Raw genomic sequence first — 26,536 nt, 5'->3', positions numbered from 1 at the left:
TGACTTGCTCCTGATTTACCCAGATAACCTGAGCTAGTCTGCAAAGAATATACAGCCACAGTAGTCACAATCGATTGCATAAATGTGCTAGGCCTGGCTTTCATGCCGGTAGTTTGAGGGCTGGTACCAATGTAATCATGGCAGGCTGGAATTCACTGGAGGCTGTTAACCCCAGACATTATAGCTTGTGCTGAGCTCTGTATCACCACAGTGTTGTCCAGCACATCTCTGAGCAAATCACTTGAAAACTCACTCAGATATTTCCACACAACCCTCAGCAGCACTTGTGACTGGCTGCAGTCACTCTCACAGATAAAACGTTCCATGTGCAAATGAAACCGTGGAAATAAGTCTAAAAAACAGTGAATCAGAAATCTTACATCTAGAAACTTCCCACTGGAACCACAAGGTAAGAAGAAAAGTTATTTAGAATTTATGTCAACTTTGGAAATACCCAAATCAATCATTTAATCTTTCGTATGTCCATCAAATTGGTTTTCTTTCTCTGAGCTTTCCACTAATCTTTCAAATTCCCAAGTCATGACAAGCACCTCTTTGCAAGCCATCTCATTTTAAAATTTTCCTTCTTTCAATGCAAAAGAGCAATGGATAGTATTTGAGCAAATGGAGTTGTTTGCTTTTCTTCTGACGTGAAAAGATCTGGACCCCTATTTCTCTTCTTCTCATGAAACAGTGCTCACTGAAGTGGCTCTCAGCCTCTCTGGGAGAAGGTAGCAGAGCTGCTCCTCACACCTGATCCTGAGAAACTGCTCAGTTGTTCTGTGTTAATGAAAACAGAGCTCTTCACTGCTGATTGGCATGTCAACTGCATAACGTGTGCAGAGGCCTGGGACACTCCTGGATGTGGTTAAATAAAAGATGGTACTACATCTACAGTCATGAAATCATGAAATCTGTACTCCAGCATAGGGTCAGACAAACTCCTTCTGGCTAATCTTATTAATAATGTTTTATGAAGCCAGGGTAGCCAGCTCATCTAAGGGACTGCATGGAACCACAAGATATAAATATGCTCACTGAGAAGAGAAGGCAGGAGGGAAGATCTACTTAATGAAAGAATAATAAAAAAAAAAGGTCTTAATAATATTATTAAAATGTTGCTACTAGCCTAGGTTTCTATTTTCAGTCAGAATGAACTGATTACTTTTTCTTGGCACACTCATTTCAAATTATTTCTTTTAAAAGAAATGCTAGTTTGTTAATTTCTCTAGAAATATGTCTTACTTTGTTCCTTCTCTGTGATTCTGATCTTGTGTTGCAGAAATTAATGGAAGCTCAGCTATAAGTGTCAATAGTTATAGTCTCAAATACAGGACTTAGACAATACCTATCTCTGTGGCTACAGAAAAGACTCAGAATCGATTTTAACTTCTTTTTTGTTCCTCTGAGCCTCAGACACTCACTTTATTTAACAATTCTGCCAGCTTTTCTCCATAATGTTCCTTGCTTTACTGTCTGAAGGCATATGCAGGACTTGAATTATAAAAGCAGCTTGGGTGACTAATATTAGAAAGCAGACATTGATTTATGGCTGATATGGAATTATAAACCAAATGATACATGGGACACAGGTGAACGGGATTTAGACAAATAGGATGGCACACTGATAGGGACAAATGACAACAGAAATGGTCAGGAGCTGTAGATGTCAATCAGCAACAGGTCAGAGACACTGACGCAAACACCCACCACATCTTGCATTAACAAAATAAAATTTTCCTTTTATTTTTAAGTATTTCCTATTTTTTACCTCCTTACAATTCAACTCATTTCCACACAATGTGTGCAGAAGATTATTTTGAAATTAATTCCTCCATGCTGACTCTCGCCTTCAATGCTCCCATCAGTTGATCTGTTGCTTGTTAACTCAGCCTCCTATTCCTCTCCTTCACTCATCTCCTTTCCTTTCAGGAATCTCCTATCTCGAATCCCACACCCTAAATACAAAAAAGAATCTGTGTTTTTACTGCAAGACATGCTTAAGCTACTTCTTTGGTGTCTTTGACAAGCATTTTTTTCTGTCATCAGTTCTTTGTATATATAAAATGACTGGAAGAATGGGAAGGGAATGAAAACTCCATGCCAAATACCAAATCTGCTCTTTGATGCAGGATGTACACTGCAGTGCTGTGAAGAGATCACACAGCTTTCAGATAGGCTCAGAGCTCTGCTGACATAAACCAAGTTGCAGGGTCAGGGTATATGATCTTTTTCTGGCTTCTACCACCAACAGTCATGCTGAGCAGAGGTCTTCTACAAAGTCATCCAAATGAGACTATGTCCACACTGAGGAACTTATTGACCTAAATTGAATCTGAACCTAATTATTTTTAACTTTGATAAGTCAAACTTATATTTTATTAAAAACCAAAGAGTTTAAGTCTGGTTTTGACAGACTGTGTGTGCTTTATCTCACACAAAGCACATCTCTGAGGTGTGACAAAACCAAAACTCTCAGGGGTATGAAGCCAAAAATGGCAAAATTATTCACCGGGTACAGAGCCAAAGAGTTGGAAAATTCTCCCAGATGCTTATTTTTGGATGTTTCCTATAACAAGACTGACCAAAGGCTTTAACACCTCAGACTGCTCCATCTGATGGAATATCACTGTCTGGAAAGGAAAATTGCTGCGGCCTGAAACTTATATGGAGTAAACAAATCTTCAGTCTTAGTTTAAAAAGAGGGAGAATATGCACATGTGTTTATGCACAGGCAACAGGCAATTTCACAACTGGAAAGAAAAAAAAAAAAAAGGAGTTTTTACATATGCTCCTGCGTTGGCACCATGCATGTAAATTTCATCTCTTCAACAGCTGATTTAAATTGCAGTGTGAGAGTTTATAGCAGGATTCTGAGCAAGCTGTTCTGCTGTTTTATATATTATTTAGGACTAATTCTTTATCAGGCATAGTAAACAGTGCAAGAAGAAAGAGCAATTCTGATACGATAGTTTCATAGCCTGAGACACAGACATAAAAACAACACACATTGGGAGTGTAGTCATTAGGGGCAGCCTAACATAATGAGCATTGATCTGGTAAATTTAAATCCTAGGTTTTCCCTGACTAATTATGTCAGTTTAAGGAAAGCATTTAGCCTTTTCTCAGATGTATTTCCCAAAGGACAAAGGCAAGGGAGGGAACCCATAGTTGTGTTTCTGGGGTGGAGGAGCAATGAGTTTGTTCGTGCAGCATGAATCAATGGAGTGTTGGTTACCATTCTTTAATAGAGAGTGCCCACAATTCAGCCAGTCACAGCTGTGCCCAGTTGCTTCTCTGCAGCCCTGGGCTTTGGAGACACAGAAATACACAGGTAGAGGTTATTAGCTTTTGGAGAAGAGCATTATTCTGCTACTGTGCTTCCCCAGACAGACCACTGTTTTTTACAGACAAAAAAAAAATCTCAGCCCCATGGCAGGCTGAAGGTGTTGCAGTGGCTGCTGCTTTGGTGCAGAATGCCCAGGCCCTTGTGGAGGAACCATGTGGTCCATGAGGCAGAACATGATTCTTCAGCACAGCAGGGGTTTGCCTGCAGAGAACAAGTAATCTGCAACGGGCTCTGTGTGAGTCCTCCTGAAACTGTGATTCTCAGCAGGGTTGAGGTACCTACTTCAGGATCCACTGCTCAGACTACTCAGCACCAGATCAGCATATACAACCTTACACTGAAAAAATCAGCCAAGAATTTCAGTCTTTCCTTCTAAAACACGAGCAGTTTTATGGCCAGCAACACAATATTGAGAGATTTCATGCAGAAAGGGTCCTTTCTAAGAGCTCCTCTGCCTGTCTCAGGTTGAAGGGATGCTGACTTGCATCTCTTAGACTAGAAGGCGGTGGATTTCTAGGAAAATAGGGTGGGATATCTCTCACTGTCTCTTATTCAGAGGAGGTAGTGTTCATCCCAAAGTGCAGCCTGTGGTCACTGCTAAAAATACTTCTATCTTAGTGGTTGGGACAATCAGGAAATGTGAGAGAAGTGCTGTTTCTCAAACTCTGTCGTTACAACATTTTCTGTAACAGCAGTTGCCCCTAAGGCTTACTGGCTACAACAGGCACTTCTGACCACTTCATCAAAGTGGTCAAGAGTAAAGGCTCTCCTTTCTCAGACAAGCAGCTACACTGAAAGGTTGAAAAGTCACGTTCCCTTTGCATTTTTTCCCTGGCTTAGTCAAGTTTGAACTCTGTGCTTCCAAATAGACCTCTCAGAATCATTTATACTCCTTTGGATCAGATAGAGAATTCTTTAAGCTGAGAGAAAACTGGACCAGAAAATCTTCTATGTATTGTAGAGGATGGCAGGCCACCCAGAAGATGCCAATTGTTTGGCGATGGCAGCATGGCATGTTAAGTGATTATAGATCCACACTGAGAGGAATCTTTTTGCTGTGGAATATAAGGCAGGCTCTGAGATTCCTGGTCCATATAGGGAGATGGAGGTGGAGCAGTGCCTCATCAGAGAGTCTGTATTTGGATTAGGAGAGAGGTGAGTGCTCTGCAAAGCAGACTGGGGCAGTTCTGTGCACACATAGGAGCAAAACTGAGAGAATCTGACGAACTTTAAGTAAAACAGTGATGTTTAAAAACAGTTTAACGTTGTAATGTTTAAACAGTAAAATACTGCCAAGTGTTACAAAGCAGGTAAATCAGAGATTTCTGGGGACGGGGCATGGGCTTTGTTTGTGGGCCCATATTCCACCTAAGTCCTATTTTAAATGCTTTCTTCTTTTATTGACTCATGAAGTGCTAACATGGAATTGATGCATCAGGAGTAGTCATTATGTCTTCAGTCCCAGGCAACACTTGAGTATTGCTGGTAGCTGGCACAATTCAAATAAGCCACTAGGCTGCTCTTATTTAACCCTCATAAGTAATTGAATGCTTGGTGAATTACACTTCTCTCTTGTGCACTGTATGACTTAGATATTGCACAGTTTCCAGTATCAGAGCCTTTATAAATTTACAATTTTAATCATGGACTTGGTGTTCATGATATTGGCAGGTCACTATTTATGCCATACATGGTGTACCCTTCATCTTAGAGCTCTGCCAGACCCTGCACCACCCTGTCTGCATCATCTGGGGGGCACCTCCCTGCAGACTTAAAATCACAGATTTCTCTGAAAGACTGAAATGCATATTTGGAAGCTGAACTGTCAAACACATTTTCTGATGTCTTGATCAGAAATTTATATGGACCCACAGTCAAGAACCAACACCAGCACACAGAGAGAGAGGGGGGCAGTAATGGAGAAGAATGGAAGTTTGAACAGGCAAGGACCTGCAGGAGGATGAGACTTCCCCTGAAGGCTGAGGTGCATCACAGAACCACTTCACTGCTCTGGAGAGTGAACACCTGTCAGATCAGGATTGCTGCTGGAACTGAGTAAGGCAGCTCCATCTGCTCCCTGTATAACAACCTGTGCAGCTGAGGTGACAGTGGGTGACTCTTCCATGAGGTATGGAGGGAGGACCCGTGTGCTCCTAAGAGAGGTGAGTGGCTTACCCTCATACAGCCCACTATTACCCACTGCTGCTGGTTCCTGTGGGTACCAGTCACACAGCCAGGAGCAGCCTGAGGAATATCAAGAAAGATTAGAGCATGGTGATAAGGGACTCTGGACTACAGGAACCCCTTTCATCCATCCCGCTAGGGCTGCATACAATGGCCCAGCGTCTAAGTCCAACAGCTCATTGTCAGTATTGGGACTGGTGCTGCTTAACACCTCTGTCAGTGACATGGACAGTGGGACCGAGTGCACCCTCCGCAGGTGTTCTCATGACACCCAGCCGAGTGGTGTGGTCAACACACTGGAGGGAAGGGACGCTACCCTGAGGGTCCTTGAGAGGCTTGAGAGGTGGCCCTGTGTGAACCGCATGAAGTTTAATGAGGTCAAGTGCGAGGTCCTGTATGTGGGGCAATGCCAAACACCAGTACAGGCTGGGCAAAAAAGGGATTGAAAACAACCCTGAGGAGAAAGGCTTGGATGTGAGCTTGCAGCCCAGAAAGCCAGCCCTGTCCTGGGTTGCATGAAAAGCAGTGTGGGCAGCAGGGAGAGAGAGAAGAGTATCTTCCTTTGCTCTGCTCTCATGAGACCCCACCTGAAGTACTGCATCCAGCTCTGGCGCCCTCAGCACAGGAAACACATGGATTAGTTGGAACGGGTCCAAAGAAGGGCCACAAAAATGAACAGAGGGCTGGAGCACCTCTTCCATGATAACAGACTGATAGAGTTAGGATTGTTCATCCTGGAGAAGAAAAGGCTCTGGGGAGACCTTACAGCAGCCTCCCAACTACCTAAAGTGAGCCTACAATAAAGATGAAGAGGGGCATTTTACAAGGACATGTAGTGATAGGACAAGAGATAACGTCTTTTAACTGAGAGAGTAGGTTTAGACCAGATATTAGAAAGAAACTCTTTTCTGTGAGGGTAGTGAGGCACTGGAACAGGTTGCCCAGAGAAGTTGGGGATGACCCATGCCTGGATGTTCTCAAGGCCAGGTTGGCCTGAGATCTGAGTAATCTTGTCCAGTGGAAGGTGTCCTGTGGCAGGGGGGTTGGAACTAGATGATCTTTAACATCCCTTCCAACCCAAACCATTCTAGAATTCTATGGAAATCTACAGAGGAAAAAAATAAACTAAGGAATCTGTTTAATAAAACTGTATATTCCTGTTTTATAAATTAATTTTTCTATGTAAACTGTGTTGTAAGTGTGTAAAATAGATTTGCAGATTATAAATGTATATACTTGTAGTAAATTTAATGTGCATGTTTTTATATGTTACAAATCTAAACTGCATGCTTTCTATAACAGACAAAACAAAATATCCTCAATGAGTGACCCAAGGGCCTTGGCTTCAACTGCATAGATAATTTAAGTGTGAACATGACACTGGATGTGATAAAAATATTATGTTAGAACATGATCAAAACAATAGGATCTCCTCCTTTAAATGAATGGTCTTTGGCTCTGCTTTGATATTTGTTTTTCATAAATCCCGTTTGCAGTTTATGCAGTAGCAGAATAATATTCCATGACAACAGCCACATCTATTGATATATCTTAATTAAATAATTGGTTCTGAATAAAAGCAACACACCAATACAATATGGATGATTGTTGTTAAACACTTACATATTAGAGGAGACCTGGACAGATCCTCAGCTTGGATGACAGGCAGCATTGGTTAGCTTGTGCTTTACCCTGCTGCTTGCTCACAGCCTTTCTGGCTTGCCTTGGAAGCAGCTAGCTGTGAGAAGCTCAGAAAGAGATCGAGGGAGTGAGCAAACAGCCAAACAGCATAGCTAATCAGGGGTGCCTTGAGCTTGCTGTCTGGCCCCATTTGTCTAGTAGCCTAGACATAACCTAACTAGCCATGCAACTCATCCAGCCTATTCATGTTCTGAGAAAGAACCCGAAATGAAAATGAGAGGAAGAAGTGCAAGGTCCATAGCCCTTTTTTTTTTTCCTCTCCTAGCAGTTTTAAAAGAAACAGAGTTAAAAGGATCCTTCTGCCTGAAAATGTGTATACCTAGGGCAGAGCCTGAGCATAATTTCCTTAGCTTCATTTTTGCAGTTGAATAAAAATAAACCAAAACCAAATAAACCCTATGTCCTGTGGGTAAGCATCCTTGTGCAGCATCTTACTGTGCAATGAGGTGTGTGTACATGACTTTATATGAAAGTATTGCAAAGTTTTAGATATGTTTCAAGACAGAAAATAAACCAGAATCTTACCTTCCTAATAATATATGCTTAGACACCTCAAGCAACTATATTTAAGGAGTGCAATGGTCTGGCCAGATCTGAAAACTGGCCCAGTATTCTCCCTTCTCCTATAATGAATCTTCATCCCATGCCCTTAAACTTGAATGCACCAATAATGTGCCCTTTCTTACTACACGCTGCTCTGCCTGGAGAAGATTTGAGTCTCCATTGGACTCGGCCCTCTGAGCCTTTGAACTTGGCCCTTTGTGAAGAATAGCCCAGTATGGGTTATTCACCACATCTGACTTCAGGGCCAGTAATTATGACCAACTGAAGTGCAGTGGGAAGGTTGTTAACCACTAGAGAACAAATTGCTACAATCCCGCAACTTATCTTTGTTATGTTTTTCAACTTTTATGTGTCTAGATTAAGGTCAACTTTTGCAGACAGATCCTCTTATCATGTGCATAGAAACTGCTTTCATTTCTTAAGCTTGATGCCATTGATTTCACCCTTAAATGTCATTCAGTGTTTTCCATTCATGTTTTTAAACATTTCAACACTGATCAACTCAGGGGCCAAGTAAGTAAGTAAGCAATGGTTTGAACATATGGGAAAACCTGATCCTTGCTGCCAAGGAGTTAAAGTATTAAAGTGCATAAGCCATTTCCTGTAACAGTTGTCAGGCTAATTGTCAGTAAATTACTTAGTCCATGCATTTATTATTCAGATATAAACCCACAGACTCGGCATGAAAATGGCATTATACTGCTGTAATCACAGACTAATCTTTTACAACTACGGCCCTACACCCCCAAACTGCATCACTAACAAAACAGCAGCTTTTGAGAAAGTTAATTCACACCATATTGCACCATCCAGTGATGAGGGTAATATTAACAGGCACTATTGCTGCACACCTCCATGTAATTCCATAAAAATCAGAATAATCTTTAGTAAACAGTGATTCAATGGTAAAGATTGAATTTAAAACATTGAATGAAATTCAATACAAAGAAAGTCACTATCATCTTCATTGTGAATGTTTTCTATACTTGAAGATAACACACTTCTGTAGTTCTTGTGACCAACTCCCCTGTTCTGTACCCAGTGCATGACAGCCAGCCTAATACCTAAAGTACTTGGCATAAGGGACATAGCAGTGCCTATAGATAATGGTATTTTTTCTCTCTGTTAATTTCTAGATTGCATTTAGATTTTTAGTGGTGGCAGAAGATGAAAGTGTTAAAAAGTTGAAATAACTAGGTAACCTCTGAAGATCAACACCTGCTCTGAATGTTAAATTCAAGTTGACGTTCCATTAGCCCCACATCTCTTGTTGTGATTCAGTTTTAGATTGATACCTTGTATCCTGGCATTACATGCAGTGCTCTTAAGCCTGAGCTGAATGTACACTAAGCTAAGATTCCACTTCACCATCCCTGATTTCTAGCAATGAGAAAGAACATTCTTGGCTAGTTTCATTACAGAGGTGCCCTACACTGGTGTTTCTGGCTTTTTATTTAACTTTGAAAGCAAAATGAGCACTGGAGAAAGTAAAAGACATTGCTTCTCTTGTGTTTTACCATTAAAATATAGAAAATTATTATTAATAAATAAAAATGCATTGTGAAAGCCTCAGTTTTTATTATATTTTAGAAACCATGCTCAAGTGATGTTATAATTGAAGAAGAAACTGCAAATCAACTGATAGGACCATGAGCATACACTGGTTGTCAACAGAAGGACTCTCAGGGACTTCAGTTAGTACGAGATTGCAGTCTTCATATTTACATTTAAAAGTATTCCCCTCTGTGTCCTTACACAAATTATTAGCCTATTCAAATTCAATGAGAGATAAGTGGAAGATGAAAAAGTATGCATTAAATATCTGACAGACAGTGATTAAAGAAGGGCAGTTTTGAGAGCTGTCACTCTGGTACTTTCTTCTGGCTTTTCATCAGGGGATATCCCCTCTTAGTGTCTGGACATTTTGTATTCAACCACTTGAAATCAATAAGAAAAATATGTTTCTCTGCATTCGAATGATTGTATAAGATAGAATAATACAAAAGAGAAAGTACCTTTCATTGTATGGTACTACTGGAAAAAAAAATAAAACAAGCTCAAAACCAAAAAAAAAAAAAAAAAAAAAAAAAAAAAAAAAAACCCAAAAAAAAAAAAACAAAAAACAACACCACCCACAAAAAAACCACAATCAAAACCCCCTGTTTTTGATGTCCAAATGTTTAAGTATTCACCTGTTGCTCTCCCACTATCTTCCTGAATTTTTTAATTTGCAAGAACAAGATAGGAAAAAGCAGTCACTAATGAAGAAATACTTTATCTGGATAAAACACCTTGTTCCAGTAAGTAGCATTTTTCTCTCTCTTTAGAGTGCACAGCCTTTATTTCAAAAATTAATCTAATAGCTGCTGTTTTCCAGTAATTCAAACTAGTCATAAAAGTATATTTAATTATTGTATAATCAGTGGCATAAGATAAATGTGTTCCACTCAGTTGCATTTCCATGAAATCAGACTTTTCTGACACTTTAAAATGCCTGTAGTGGACTCAGAAAAAGCTGTGTAACAGGTCTAAAGCAGAAAAAGGTAGACAAATTCTTGAGTAGAATCAGAGAATCACAGAATGAACTGAGTTGGAAGAGACCATCAGGATCATCAAGCCCAACTCCTGGCTCTGCAGAGGGGCCACAAGAATCCCACCATGTGCCTGAGAGCATTGTTGAAATGCTTCTTGAACTCTCTCAGGCTTGGTATTGTGACCACTTCTCAGGGAAGCCTTTTCCTGTGCACAACCACCCTCTGGGTGTAAAACCTTTTTCTAATATTGAACTTAAACCACTCCTGACACAGCTTCAGTCCATTCCCCAGGTCCTGTCACTGGTCACCAGAGACAAAAGATCAGTGCCTGCCCTTCCACTTCCCTCATGAGGATGTTGAAGACCACAAAGAGGTCTTCCCTCAGTCTCCTCCAGGCTGGACAGGCCAAGTGACCTCAGCCACTCCTCAAACATCTGCCCCTCAAGACCCTATGAGGAGAGGCTGAATAGTGGCACAAATATCTTGATTCACAATGTTTTTTCTGAAACATAGTAAGCAAATATTATCCCCAGACTAAAATCAAAGCCCTAGTTTAAACCATTGCTTCACTAGCCTCTTTTCTGATAAAAAGTTCTTTCCTTAAAACATGAAAAATTTTATGAGTCAGGTACTCATTCAGCATTTCATGCATTCTTCCATTTATACAATTTAGAATATCAGTATTGTAAAATAGGCCTTACCCCGAAAACTATTTTAAACATATCTATAAATGTTAAAAACCAGAAAAATCTATTATGGACACAGTAAAGACTCTGTAAAAAAATAGTCTCTATCATACTAACTTCAAGCAAAATAAATTTAGTTTGACTCCTTTGCAGCTGTCCTTATTCTTTAAAAGGAAGTATGCAATATAGAAAATAAGCATTTTAAAATTTTTTAAACATTAACGAGACTTGGGTAACTAAAATATGGATGTTGACTAAAAAATAGGGTTATTAGCTGACAAGGTTTTGACCTTGGTGATGTGAAGTTCAAAACTGCCTGACTTAACTCTCTAGTTCTAAACTCTGAGGTCCAAAATGCCATTCAAATGTACATAGCAAAGAACAAGAAGAACTTTCAGGCCCCTCACCAGAAGACTGGTAGCTCTGGGAGATCTCACAGACACAAAATAATGAGAAAGCATTGAGGATCTATTTATCAGTTCAAAGTGCCACAAAGTACCATCCTGCTCTGGAGTGTGACTTAATAAAAAAATCAAAACTCAAAATACGGCAGATGCTTTCCCAGTAAGGTCTCATATGTGTCAAGAGGCAGCAACTTCACTTTGGGAATGCTAACAAAATACAGGACTCAGAGAGGAGAAGTGCCTGTCAAACATCTCAGCGTGCACCACACAATACCTGCTCTACACACTTCAGTGTTGTGGGGAACAAAGGCCCGAACCTGGCCCCTATGTTTTTCATGAAATGGTTGTAGACACATACTGGGGAACAACAGAGAGCTTCCTCTAAGTCATGCACGCACATGGGACTGTTGCTATTACTGGTTTTTGTCTGAGATACAAAAGATGAAGATTTTTTAGTGTGCATTCCCCCCCCCCCTCCCATTTAAAGAGCAGGAAAATGTTCCTAAGGATTGTTATCGTGCTCAATTCAGGCAATTTTTGCTTCCATTTACCTTCTCTAAAATCTCACTGATACTCATGCAAACACACAAAATGAATGTGAGAGACTAGTGCAGTATTGCTTACTATAAACTGATGTGGACACCAGTTTAAGAACTCAATAAGCACTTTGAAAAATACTCTGAAATTAAGACTTCAGACTTCACTGACTCGGTTTTCTTAACTTGTCAGCTTTCCAACCCTTGGATCTGAAATCCATACTGGTTTTCTCCTTGCTCAGGCATAGGAAGCAGTCAAAAAAAAAGGCACTTTGTTGTAAATCATGTAATTTGCACATGTGGAACAGAGAGAAGAAACTGATCTTTGATCTAAATTTAATTAAACACTTTTCTCATTGACATGTGAGCTTCTTCACTCCTTACAGTTCATTCACTGGCTAAGAAATTATTATTTTTTCCAGCCATTATCAACTTTCGCAGCACTTCTAAAAAGGCTTAATATAGGAAAAAATGCATTTCAGTGGCCAAAGCTAATAGATATGAGTTGCAAATATATGCTGCCATGAGATTTAAGGGAGAAAGCATTCTATCAGTTTTCAAAGTAAAACCATATCCTGAGCTTTAAATTGGCATAGAGGAGATGATTTTGGTGGAATTATAGGACTCTCTCAAAATGCTAAATATTGGCAATGAACACTTGTCTCCCAACTCCTTTCATAGAAAGTCACAAGATATTCTCTGCTCTCTTCTATAGGGATTTACAGGACTGCAGCAAGCAAAACTTGCTTTGAGTATTAATGGTTGTGAAAGAAGCTTCCAGTACACAGTCTTCTTTGTGCTGGGATGGTGGTGATGATGTTCCACAATTCAGTCCAAATTTTGGAAGAAAAGGGGGCTTTCATGGAAGTGCCAAACAGAATACAGTTTCTATATTTTATAGGGATCCTGAGACGTTGGTTCTTATCATTCATTCAGCATTTGCAGGATAAAATCTTCTGTGAATATTTCTTGAGTTCCCCCTACCTTGGGGAAGAAGCTTTTACTTTCTTCAAGTTGAAAGAAAATACAGAGTTTTTTCTTCAGACACTGCTGTAGGGAAGACAGTATCTCAGCATGGAAGTTTTAATGATATTGTCTTTGCGTCTTAAAAATTTCAGGAACAGGTAATCTCATTTGGTTTTAGTCTGAAGCCCATAATCCTATTCACTCCATTAAATTAGTAAGGTCTTCATAAGCCTTTTCTGACAGCTGAATATTACTGTTACATCAAAAGAAGGTTTTCAAGTTCTGGACCCTTATTATCTGGGCTCCTACACTGCTCTGTCTCCTAGTCCACCCCATGGATCAGCTGTTTTCCATGGCACTGTAACACTGGAAAAGTGAAGTTATTGAAAACATAAACTAAACCCAGAGGTTAAAAACCCCTCAAAACCGATAATTTTTCCCAAACTTTATCAATTAATTTATTAGAAGTCTTAGAAAACTTACCTTTAAAATTTGGTCTGATTCTAGCATCATATCCCGATGTCCTTCCCATCAATTTGTCCAAAAAATCTGAAGGAGACAGGGTCTGTGAGGGGGATTTTCCAGATCTTGAATCATGTTCTTTACAGAAAGTCGTCCTAAATAAATTATTAGCCACCATTAGCTAATATTTAGCTTGCATTGTATTCAAGTCATGGAGAAAATACATCACTAAATAAAATTGTCTCAACTCAGTGAAGGTAGAAATTAGTATTTTTAAAGAGCAACATACTCTTCCTTTCACCTGAAAACTTTATTCTAGAAATAAAAGTGAGTTTCAAGTATTATGCATGAACACAATTTTCTATTCAGAAAAAAACTTAGCTTTAAAAAATTTTTACAGCTTTAATACTTTAGTAGATTCCATTTACTCTTCACCTTAACATGTAAATCCATCTTAGAGTGATTTTGAATCCTATTTTATATCATTTTTTTAATTGCATGGATGCTGTTAAATGTTATGTTAACACTGGTTTAAGGCGGTGTTAAACTTCCAAACAACAGCCAGCAACACTTAGCAAGCAACACTGAAAAACACCAGATTTGATAATGTTGGGAAAGATATGGATGGAAAAAAAATTAAAATTGTTTTTTACAGATGCTACCCAAAAAAGATTCAAATCAGGCTAGTGAGTGTCTGGGTTCTTTCCCAATATGACAAAAAGGGTTCTGGAGTCAGTCACAACTGGTCTTACAGGGGTTTTACCCCCACTCCACGGGCACTGAAAAATAAAATTTAGTGTCACCAGGTGGTATTCATATGCAAGTTCTTTGAACACGCCTGTTTCAAGGATTGAAGAGAAAACTTTTGATACCATATCATGTGTGTGAAATGCTATGTACATAGCACATTACCTATTGCAAGCACATAGTATATTGCAGAGAAAAACAGTTTAGGAGTTCCCCATGGTTATTCCCCAGGGCAAAAGAAACTAGAATGAAAATGGTAATATTTGGTGTGTAAAGGAACAGATTTAATAATAAAACATCATCTTAGGTCTTAAATAACCAATTTCATTGTGTCTGTTTCCATTTTATCTTAGAGCTAAATTAAAAGTAATTCTGGCTTCTTAGCCACTCTCTGTTTAAATATTTGCCCAAAGAGAAACCCTCAGTTTCAGGAGCGTTTCATGAGGTATATTCATGCATCTACATGCAAGTATAAAAAAATCAGATATACATGTGATCATCTGAAATAAGAAGCAAATATCAAATCCTTTCTCTTGCTACGAAAGAGAAACAATTCACCAGAATTGTTAAAGGGCAAGGTGGTAGTAAATTCTCGTGGTGTGATTCCACACATTTTTTCAGGTTCCATTAATAGGAGGCGGTTGCTTCCTTTTGCTTTTGTCAATGACAGGGTACCATTACAAATATTTTTAATATTTAATAGACAGCAGATGATATATATCTTGAAATAATTCAGTTAAGAAAATAAAAACTGAAAAATTAAGATAGTACACTTGTTCATATACAAATTACTTTTGTTTTCATTCAGAGCCCACTAGTTATGAGTCGTGTTGTGAACCCAGGCTCACAAATATAAACACTGTTTCACTCTGACACTATATGTATACCTCATTACTTTTAGATACATCTGTACATGCAGATACACAGCAACATACAATTCAATAATGAATCTCATCTAAAATGCTATTCTTGTTAAAAAGACTGACCTGTTTGCTCAGTACCAAAAAAAGTCAATAGCTGAAGCAAAAGCTCATGAACAGTTAAAAAAATCAGAAACATTGGGACTTTAAGTGAACACAATATTAGTCTGATCCAGGGTTTTCCCAAAATCAGAGGGCTGGTTCTCTATTTTCAAATAACTACATCCCTGACAAAACTGGTACAATCATTTCCAAAGATTGAAGAGGAGGGAACCAAAGCAACTTCCTAAACAAGCTCTGCCAGGAGCAGAGAATTTACACTTGGGAAGAAAAGCCGAAGAAAATGTTCTTAGCTGTACTGATATACAGTGAAAAAACCCCACATCTTTGCATCAGAAAATGGAAAATAGATCACCCAAACTTGAGATTATTATTTTTTGTGTTTGTTACCAAGCAACGAGTCTCTGAGTGTAAAAGGGATGGTCTATATAGCATGAACACAAAACACTCTCAAATACAGCAAACAAACTAGGTTATTGTGACGTAGTGTCTTTATAGTTATGATTCTCACGACGTTTTCACAAATATTATTACAGAGTGGTATCACCTACCTGAAGTGGTTTGTCTCTAAGAAAAATGCAAACAAGGTTGTCAATATTTTCACTAGCTGCCGGTTCATTCCTCCTGCTTTCTGTGATGATTTGGAAATATCCCAGAAATTATTCCAGAGAGATGCACGGAAAAAGTAAGCTGCTGCTGCCTAGATTTCCAAATTCAGCAATAATTTATTTTTCTTGACAATCAGGAAGAGAAGGTCTGGATCTCTACAAAGTGGGGGTAAAAGAGGAGTGCCAGTCCTTGGAATCATGGTCAGGTCAAGCCTAGGCTCATCTCCAGCAGTCAGCACAAAAGAGGTAAGGCATCAGACACAGTTGTTCCCCCGACTTGCTTTTGGCGATGGAGAAAGAAAAAAAAAAATAACTAGCAAAAAGAAGAAAAGAAATGGAAAGAAAGGGGGGGGGGGGGGGGAGGAGGAAAAGAAAAGAGGAGAAAACCCAACTATGCGAGGAGCATCAGGCAAAAGAGAACAGCGCTGAGAGCGGTTCTGTTGTCGATATGTTTTATTCCCCTTTCGCTGGAAATTAGTATTTATGAACGGTGGTGGGGCTACTGGGTGTCTCTGCTTTTCCCCTCTTTGGGTAGGGAAGCATCGGCGTTGCCGCGGAGGGCGGGAGAGTGTGAGGGAGGGGTGGGCTGTGGGGACGGAGGTTGCGGGGCCGCGGGGAACCCCAGCGCTGTGCTGGAATGGGGCGGGCGGGATCGCACGGATTCAGCGCTCGGACAGCTCCGCGCCCGCGCTGCGCATGCGGGGGCTGCGGGGGGGCGCGGGGGCGCCCGGGGCGTGTGCGGGGTGCGGAGTGCAGGATTCGGGGTGCGGGATTCGGGGTGCCGAGTGCGGGTGCGGGGTGCGGTTCGGGGTGCAGGGTGCGGGGTTCGGGGTGCGGTGCGGGGTGCTGTGTGCGGGGGGCGGGCGCGGTGTCGGGGGTGCCGCGGGCGGAGTTTGCGGGGGGCGGGCGGGGACCTGCGGGCCGTGGGTGTCTGCGAGCGGGGGGTATCTATGAGCGGCGTGTTGCCTGCGGGGCGCTCCGGGGTGCTGCTGTGTGAGCGGGGGCTGCGATGGGTGTGTGTGTGTGTGTGTGTGTGTGTGTGTGTGTGTGTGTGGCGGGGGTGTCAGCGCGCTGTGTTTGTCACGCGTGGGGCTGCGGAGTGTCGCTGTCAGCGGGGCGCGGGTGCCAGTGCGCGCTCCCGCCGCTGGGGGCGCTGGCGCGCCGCGGGCACGGCCCTGCCCGGGCGGGAGCGGCGGCGTCTCGCTCCGCGCGTGTCCGCGGGAACGGCGCGGAACCGCGGGGAACTGCGCCCCTTCCCTCCGCCCTGCTCAGCCACCCACCCCGGAAAGAGGCGGCTGAGACCGAACCTCATCACCGCGTGTGAATGTGGGAAGTGCGGGTGTCGAGAGGAAGGTGCCGGGTTCTTGTCGGTGGTGCCAACCGCTAGGAGGGGACGCAGCAGGCAGAAGCTGATGCACAAGTTCCACCTGAACATGAAGAACTTTACTTTCAACAGTGTTAATGGAAAACAATTCCTGCAAAGAAGTTGGGATTTTTATCCATCCTGCACTGCCAAAATAAAAGAACTATTGTTCTTTCTTCAGTTTTAGGTTCATCTGTATTTTTGAAGTCCAGCCGTATTCTCCTGCCACAGGACCAGTCCACCTGAACACTGCTTCACTTCCACAAGAGTATTTGCACATGCACACATTTTTCATATCTCCAAGTAAAAAACCTACAGCTTCATGACAACTACTGTTACCATGTGTCTAGTCATCTTAAAAAAAAAAAAAAATGTTTCTGGAAAAGTGTTGTTCTGTTCACACGTTAGCAAGAGATCAAAGCCACATACTTTCATTATGTTCATTAAATGAAACTCAGTTGTTGCATTTTGTTTATTTTAGTTTAATAAGGTAGGATGTATCTGAAAAAATAGAAATGAAATAAAATATATTAAATAAAAAAAATATAGGAAGTCATAGAAAGGTTGTGGTTGGAAGGGACTTTAGATATCTAGTTCCAACCCCTCTGCCATGGCCATGGACACCTTCCAGCAGACCAGGTTTCTCAAAGCTCCACCCAGCCTGACCTAGAGCACATCCAGGAATGGGATGTCCACAACCTCTGTGGGCAACATTTTGCAGTACCTCACCACTCCCATAGTAAAGAATTTCTTCCTACTATCTAGTCTAAACCTTCCCTCTTTCAGTTTAACGTCTATCACTACATGTCCTTGTAAAATGTCCCTCTCCAGCTCTCTTGTAAGCTCCCTTTAGGGACTGGAAGGTGCTAAAAGATCTCCCTGGAGCTTTCTCTTCTCCAGGCTGAACAATCCCAACTCCCTCATAGGATCCCTCTGATCATCTTCATGGCGTCCTCTGGACTTGCCCCAGCAGGTCATTGTCCTTCTTGTTCAGGATGACTCCCTGAATGTGTACACAGCACTCCAGGAGGGGCCTTACAAAGCAGAGGGGCAGAATCACCTCCCTCGATCTGCTGGTCATGCTGCTTTTGGTACAGTAGAGGATGTGTTAGGATTTCTGGGCTGCAAACACACATTGCCAACTCATGTCCAGCTTCCTGTCACCAGCACCACTAAGTCCTTTCCCCAAGGGCTGCTCTCTATCCGTCCTCTGCTCAGCCAAGATTTGTGCTTGGGGTTGCCCCAGTCCAGTGCAGGACCTTATTCTTGGTCTTGTTGGACTTCACAAAGTTCATAAGGCCCACCTCTCAAGCTTCTCATGAACCTTCTGGATGGTATCCCTTCCCTCCAGCCTGTCCACCACACCACACAGCTGAGTGTCATCCTTAGGCTCTTAGAAGATTTTCTCCATCCCAACATCCATGTTGATGTCAAAGATGTTAAAATCAACTGTATTAGTGATCCTTGGGCACAAATGCTAGATAATGCAATGTTTTATGCACAAAAGTTTGAAGTTACTGAAAGGGCAGCCCAAAGTTGCAAATGTAAACTAAATTCCTTATTGCCTTAGCTTCTGAATCTGTGTCAGTGACAGAAATTAAGGTCCAGTAGAAGGAAGGACACTGTATTTGCTTTTATTAAAACTCTGAAAGTATGTCATTAGACCCTGAGCACTGATGCTGAATCACTGCACTGTAACATCACCTAACTCCTTCAAAAAGACAGGTCTTTCTACGGTCATATTAAAGAAGAGAGGTTATGTCTCTTACTGCAGTGTCTTATTCTGAGAAATAAAGCTCCCAAAGCTGCATCTGGAAATAATGGAATACTGTTGAGTCAACAAAGAAGTGCATTTCAAAGTTTGTGCCTGTTCCCATCTAGATAGGAACCCAGTAATAGTGCTGTATATTTTTACCTAAAGTTGAGATAAATGGGAAAATTGGAATGCATTATTTCTATCAGCTGCAGGAAAAATCTATGTCTCTTTAACCTACACTGCCACCTGCTTAAAAGTGTGGGGAATCTCAGAACTGCTCACAGAGTTCATAATGCAGAAGTCACTGAATACAGCAGATATGTTTCCAATGAATCTGTTAATATGGATTTTGTGACATAACATGCTTTTAAAGACATATAAATGTTCATTACCCTTCTTGGTAACTGCAAGTAACTGAACATTTTCTTAAGTTTTCTAAGTGGAGAAAACCTACTTAAAATTCTGCTTTCCAGGATTTAGCTGCTACTGGCCATTTTCTGCATTTCATGGCTTATTTGAAATGCTAAATAACTACATCTCTAAGCTAAATAAAAATTGCAGGAAGTTCTTCAAAGCATACTTCCCTTAATTGATGTGAGCTTTTTAAAAACATGGTGAGAGATGTCATGATGAAAATTTAAAGTGCCTTCTTCCACCATTCCTTACACCTCCAAATGTCTAGACTTTAGTGAGATGTTACTCAGCATGGTGGTTACATGGAAGTGCCAAGGAAAACTTAATTATTAAGGATTGAAAATAGTGTGTTATTGATGCTTATTTAACTAACAGCAACAGTCATTCAAATAGTTCTCTGCTTGAAATTCTGGGGGCTCAAAGCAAATGTTTTCTCTAATCAAAGGGTTCCAGGTCAAGCTCCCATGTACACTGGGGGTAAAGGGGATCACATTTCAGTGCATCATCACTTTCTCATGAATTAACACATGCATGAAGAACTTCTTACTTTCAGCTACTCTTGCAACACTCCTCATCCTCCTCTCATAAAAAAAGAAAAAGTTGTTTATAGTTGTTTTGAGTACTGCATTCACAATTAAATAGTGTTTATTAAACGTACACCCAATGGCAGTGGGTGATTCAGAGCTCTGCAGGGCAAGGGAACCATCTGGGAGCACAGCTGCCTGTATGTACATGGCATTTTCTGGTGTTCCCCTCCTGTGCCAGAGCCACAGATATGAGGAGCAGTGCCACTGATGTGCAGCAGGTTCTGGATGAGCTGTGTATGTTCAATTGCACAGATGTTATTCTTTTCAGTGTCACTCATTTGTTATCTCCCACAACACATTTCTGACAGCAGAAGTGTTGCAAATGAATAGGAGTCAAAGACTCCCACCTGGGATTGGAGGGGAGCCTTGTAAAATGGCACAGGGATGTGCACAAAGACAAGATGGAAATGTTTTCAGGTGAAAAGGCTAAATAACACATCCCTATGGTTTCCCAGGCATATACAGAAGCTTAATAATCATGCCAAATATGGCATATTATTTCAAGTATGAGATAATTCAGTCCTATTCCACCTGAGTTTCTTAAGCACTAACTTACTGGGCAGAAAATAGGACAGAATTACCCTGTTTCCGTGTAAATGGTTTTATAACGGTTAGGTGATGGAACATGATTTATGTTTGTTTGCACTGTTTATGCATTTCTGAAAACCAAAGAAATGGAAGAAATAAGGTCATACCTCTTTCTCCAATTATGATAAATAAGGGATCTAGACACATGCTCCTGAGAGAACAAGATCCATCACTTCAAATATGCAATTAGTGTCTATAAGAAGAGAAAATTCAATATAACTTTCAAAATGGTATGTCAAGTTATCATACTTGTTGGATGTTGGTTAACAATGACAAGTGTATTTCAATATAGTGCCAAATATAAATGAATCAAGAGTACAGTCTATGTAAAATGTCCAATTACAGTGAAGGCGAAAAAGGCCAAAACAAAAACCTGAAAGTAATCTAATGTGGCTGCATGTTGAGCTAAGGAGAAGAAACCAACTGGCCTGGATTTTGAACCAGATATAACTGTGTATGAACCATAACAAACTGTAAAGGATCAAACAATGTAATTAAATCCTGTTTCTTTTTGATTTTAGAAACTCTGTTAATAAGAAGTCTCTTTCAGTGAATGATAGTGATAGCCTTAGCTCTCAGGAAAAGGCAATAGCTAGATTTTCAGCTGTCCAATATGAAAACAAATGTTTTATTTACAACATTTTTGTACCTAGTATTAACAGATATAACAATACATTTGTCAGTATGGCTCCATTTCGTATAGGTGCAAAATATTTTCATATCCTTCCCTCTTTTCTTTTTTTTCTTTTTTTTTTTTTGTTTTATTTGGAGGTTTTTTTTTTTTGTTTATTACTTGCTTTACTATCTCTAAATTCAAAAAAACTCCCATGTAGAAATTCCTTATTGTTCTATATTATGCAGTTTTTCCTTTCAAATAGTAACAAAAAGAGCTGAAAAGAGACCATAATAAATTTACTTTTAATGGAATTAAGTATTTTAAATATACTACATCTATTGAGTTTACTTCCTGTAGCTGAATTTTGTTTTCTGAAATCTTGAATATATATTATATATTACATAAGTAACAATTTATAATATGTGCATGTATTTATCTTTGTATTATAAAGTACCTTCTAATGTCAATTCCTGGTGTATTTTTTACACCACAAATGTAATAAATAAAGAATGAACTAAATCTCATTTGAAAATTTGTTTCCTCCTTTGAAGGTCTGGTAATTTTACAGTGTAGAATTATGTAGGAAACTACATCAATTTCACCAGCTGGTTCAAGTAGGCCCAGCTACTGAGTTTTAGCATTATTAGATTCTTGATTTGTGTGATTTATAACACTTTACTCCTCATGTGGTACCAATGGTACCATTACAGAACAGGGGAATATTTCATAAAAATAAAGTAAAAATATCTGGCATTTGGAATTTGATAGCACTGGAAATAAGAAGAAAATATGAATAAAATGTTACTTATGTTTCAATCTGACTGTAGGAGAAGACAGGAAGGTTAAAATGAGCAACTCATTCGGTCCTTGACCTTCAGCCCCAATATGTGATTCATATTGGGAGGGGCTGTCAGATATTCAAACGAGAAAAAACAGTAGTCAGAAACAGCACAAAATTGTCTTATTTCCCCTTTCATATTTCCTCCTGGAGATTTAGATATGAATTGAATAATTCCTAGCACTTTGTGTCATTTATGACTTAAATTCCTTAAGACAACATGTACTATATATTGTATTTGGAGAAAGTATCCAAAGAGGACCCTTTCACCTAAGGCAATCTAGTCATGACGAGAAAATCTGTCTTAACATTAAACTGGTGTCTTGTTTCTTTAAACCTTCTCTTCTGAAATCAGAACTTCCTTACTTGGAAATACTGGTTGGCTTAGAGGAAGGGATTCCAGTAGTCAGAAGTCATTTCAGGAGAGCATTCCTCCCTCTCTGCCCTGTGATGCTTCAGTTCATGATAGCCAGGAGGCAAAGAAAGTGGCATGAATTGACAAGGTAATATCCATTACCTACTTTGGTGTAGGGTCCAGGGACAAGGAAAACAGAAAATAACCTTGTTTGCTTCTGCACACTTACATCCAAAATATAGGTAAATGAGTTGTGATATAAATTCTTGTTCCTCTGAATGAGTCTGGGCTTTATATCACCACCCTTAGATCATCATTGCTTCAGGAAAACAGACTAAGACTCTTGTTTTGATCTCACTTGAATGGAAACATCAGTTACAATTTCTACAAAACACATCAAGTACAAATTGTGATCGCCATGTGGGCCCATTCAAAAGGAAAATCAATGATGTGAACTAAGTTATGTTTATATTTACTGTATATGAACCTGTATACAACTTTATTGTAAATATATGCTATTACCCACCTCCTTTGTTTACTTTCTTTGAAGTAGCTACAGCTATGAGAGACATTATTTTCACAGAAAATCAACATGCCATTCATTTCTTCGAATTTAGTAGCGAAAATTAAATGTCTGACCAACATTCACTCATCTTTAGTATTTCAATTGTTTTATGTTCTGACAGAAACAGCAGCAAAAAGAAACTATACAAGAGTTTTAGCTTGTAGGTCTGATAGGTTGCCTAACAAAGAGCTCTGTTATGTTGAGATTATTTATCTGGTGAACACTTTCTTCCTATATATGTGTATAAATACATGAAAATTCCATCACCCTTCTCAATTTCATTTGCAGTAATTATTTTGTGCCAACTGTTATATATTAACCTGATGGATAAAAATATCTTAATTCTACTGTAGATTAGATACTTCAGCAGACAGCAGAATTGTACAGTAACAATGACTAATGCTATGCATAGTAATCAGTTTAATCATGTCTTCCCTTAATGCTTGCAAGCTAAATTTGCTTCTGTTCTCATGGTATTATTTTGTAAATTTTGGTCTTTGATATTTAATCAAGTATGCATTCTTCCTGGCTTGCAACAAAACAATTTTTTTACCCCATTTAATGCTTATCAAGCTTACTCAAAATAACATTTTTAAATAGATTTTTACAATATAGTATCTGATCTAGCCATAAGGATGCTGTGATCTTAAGTGGTATAATCATGTATGCAGACCGAATAAAAATCTGTAAAGCTTAATTCATTTATAAATGGATTACAAGAGTTCCTTAAAATTGATCTTTTAATTTTACATGCCTGCTGAAGAACATGATGAAAATAATCATGATACAAAGCATAGATGTTTTAGATAATTATGTGTCCTGCTTGTGCTAGTTCTACCTTGTCAGGATTAGCTACTCTCTAGCAACTCCAAAATGTAGACACATACTCACATTCAGTACTGCTAACATATGTAAAAACCCAACATAATAGAAACAGGAAAATATTTCATCCCAGGTGATATTTGGGACACTTACCTGTGGCATAAGAACTACTATAGCATGGAGTATGCAATAAGGTATCAGCATCACCAAACAAATACTGATGTGTGCTCTGAAAGCTTCGTTTTGTGATTTTCCATTCCACAGAAGTGTCTTATTTCTGTTTTTCTCCCTAGTGTTTACTAGAGAGGAGTATCAAGAGCAAATGTGTGAATGTGTGGGTGTATAAATTCTTTGCCCATATCTTTTCAGTGGTTCTACTTGCTAGGAGGGAAAGTGTAATTTCTGCCTCAGCTGACAATCTCTTTGGCTTCTGTGGTGCAGCATAGAGAGGGAGGAATTTCAAGTTCTGCATTCCAGTGACTCAGTGCTAGCTCTGCAGCTGCCTGGTAGCAGGCAGAATTTGGGTATTCCTGTGATTAGGAGTCTGTTGAACTTCAAAAGCAGAGAAAAGACCTAGCAATGTATTGACTCCAGCCTCACAGGCTGCATATTTTTGGTATGCATATTCATAATCTTGATGAATAGAGATATCTGCAAGGTACTGTGTAAGTCATTAGCAATATTAGAGATATGATTAGAACATGTGTTTGCTTATACCAATAAGGCATGCAGTGGAGGGGTCAGGTTCTTGGGACCTAGAGGATCAAAAATTCTGCTGAAGTGTGTCTCAGTCCCCTGTAAGGTTGTCTGAGATCCAAAGAAGAACAGTGTTGCTGAGAGGCATGATTTATTTGTAAATATATTGAGCAACATTAGCATGCTAGGTCATTTTATATAAAAGACTTTCTTTCATTCTTTCTAGCATATACTGAATAATACATATCACTAGAAAAACTGCATAAACCGGTATTAAAAACATGGTGAAGAAAATAGTTTTATTCAAGAATTTATTTATACAATCATATAGTTAAAGGCTATAGCATAATACATTGTTCATTATGGGGAAAAATGAAAATTGCCCATACATTTCCTGAAAGGCTTAACAATGCAGGTCTATATTCTCTCACCTTGCTTTTTATATGAAATTTATGTTATTCCAATGGTTTAAATTATTTTCTCACATCTGGTGATATTCAGTGACAAAACCAGTACTAAGTAACAAAGAGCTACAATAAAAGAAGATTTTTTTTACAAAACTTATATACTAGCACTTTCTTTTCTCTTTGGAAAGTAATTAAAAAACAAGCTTCTATTAAACGTTTTACCTATATTAATCCTACTGCCCTGGCAGGAATTAATGCTTGTTAACCCACTGCATTGAGCAGTGGCCTATAGAACTGTTGTAATAAGATTTTATGAAGAGTTACCAATTTAAAATTTCATTCCTTCCCAGTGCATGTACTTAATTACTATCGACACCAATGTGAGCTATGGATTCATTACACAGTACGCACTGAGAGGAGAGAAAGGCTCCTACAGAGAATGTGGATCTGTTCATCTCTTTCTCTCAATTGTTTACACTCTAGGGAATAAGTAAAGGTCATACTCCCAGGCTTTTCTCCTTTCCTGCCAAAATATGAGCCAAATTAAAGTCAATTGGAGTTTCACTGGAGCTTTCAGACATCGTAAGGATTCAGCTTGTTAAACAGGTTTATTTCAAAGATATTATAAACAACAACCTCTCCCCCATCCCCCAAAAACCCCAACCTTAAACAAACAAACAAACAAAAGAAGCCTTCTTTGTAAAGGAAAGAAAGCTTCAGTAAAAGCTGGTTATGCCAAGGTTTAAGTCATCTCCACAGTTTTAGTTAGGTTGATACTGGCTCTTCTGAAATCATCTGGATGATGGTTTACCTTAACAATAGCTCTCAGAATCTCCTTTTCATAAAGGAATACATATTTTTCAAAATTGGAGTGATCAGGTTTTGCTCCTTCAATAATTATTACAATACAACAGAAGACAAAAAGAAAATAAAAATAACAAACACAAAGCCTTCCTAACAACATAATCTAAAAATACTAAGATTGTCTTGCAGCTGTTGATCTCTATCTTAAAAACAGACAAAAACAGCACTGATGTTTTGAAAGAAAGATATTAACTACCTACTAGTTAAATTTATGTTGTTGTGGAATTAATCCTGTTAGCGAGCTAAAGGTTGACACCAATACAGAAAGACAGCCTTCATATTGATTTAAGCAAATACAGATCCAGGAGTATTCAACACCCAAGGCATAGCAACAGAGCCTTGGTGATACACTTAGACTCTTTCCATGATCCAGTTAGAGGCAGCAGGACCCTGGACTTCCAGCACTCTCCTTTCTCTTAAGCATGAGGTCTTCCAAATTTAAACATGCAATCTTCTGTCTCATGCTGAGTGACTCAGTCACATGAACTCTTCAGTACTTTAAAACCATGGGGAAGTACCTTTAGAATAATATCAACCAAACCCTACAAATTATGGTTTTGTTAACGACACTGAGAAGTCACCATTAAAAAAACACCTAGCCTGAATGTATGTTTGTTTGTTTCTTCTTTTGCATGTTTTAAGGAAAACCCTCCCCATAATATGAATAAAAGATCCAGTACAGTGTAGACTGTCCTCCAAATTAGATCTGGCAAAACAGGATACAGAAAAGGTTTGAAGCCTGTGAAGTTTTGCTGAGACTCAGAAAACAGCAAGTTTTCTTTCACCCAGGAAAAAGTAGCAACTGTCTTACATCCTCTAACCCCTCTCTGCTCGTGCAAGCCAAGGTAGCTCTTGTGCCTGGCTGCCAGATCTGATGTTTCAACAAATCCTCAGCACTTCTAACTCTGATCTCTTGGATGCCAACCAAAGATTTTTTAGGAGAG

At 39.5% G+C, this 26,536-nt stretch overlaps 1 protein-coding gene across 4 annotated transcripts in view; it reads right to left on the bottom strand.

The window, feature by feature from the left end:
* GLRA2 (glycine receptor alpha 2) overlaps nt 1-23,882 on the bottom strand; it is a 129,212-nt gene extending 105,330 nt beyond the window's left edge. The window contains exons 1-2 of one of the 4 annotated variants that reach the window (XM_066176852.1): nt 23,779-23,882; nt 13,408-13,541 (exon numbers count right to left, since the gene is read on the bottom strand). In XM_066176852.1, the coding sequence (XP_066032949.1) occupies nt 13,408-13,456 (49 nt within the window). In that variant the 5' untranslated portion in view covers nt 13,457-13,541; nt 23,779-23,882. Of the gene's footprint in view, nt 1-13,407; nt 13,542-15,664; nt 16,109-23,778 lie in introns of those variants that run through there. The other 3 variants (XM_066176851.1, XM_066176850.1, XM_066176849.1) reach the window with 3 other exon arrangements.
* Between the last annotated feature and the right edge of the window lie 2,654 nt (nt 23,883-26,536).

Source organism: Chamaea fasciata, unplaced genomic scaffold, assembly GCF_029207755.1.
Source record: "Chamaea fasciata isolate MVZ Bird 193981 ecotype frontalis unplaced genomic scaffold, bChaFas1.0.hap1 SCAF_2, whole genome shotgun sequence".
Taxonomy (NCBI): Eukaryota; Metazoa; Chordata; class Aves; order Passeriformes; family Sylviidae; genus Chamaea; species Chamaea fasciata.
Note: the sequence above shows the minus strand (reverse complement) of the source record. Positions and strands in the feature narration are given on the sequence as shown.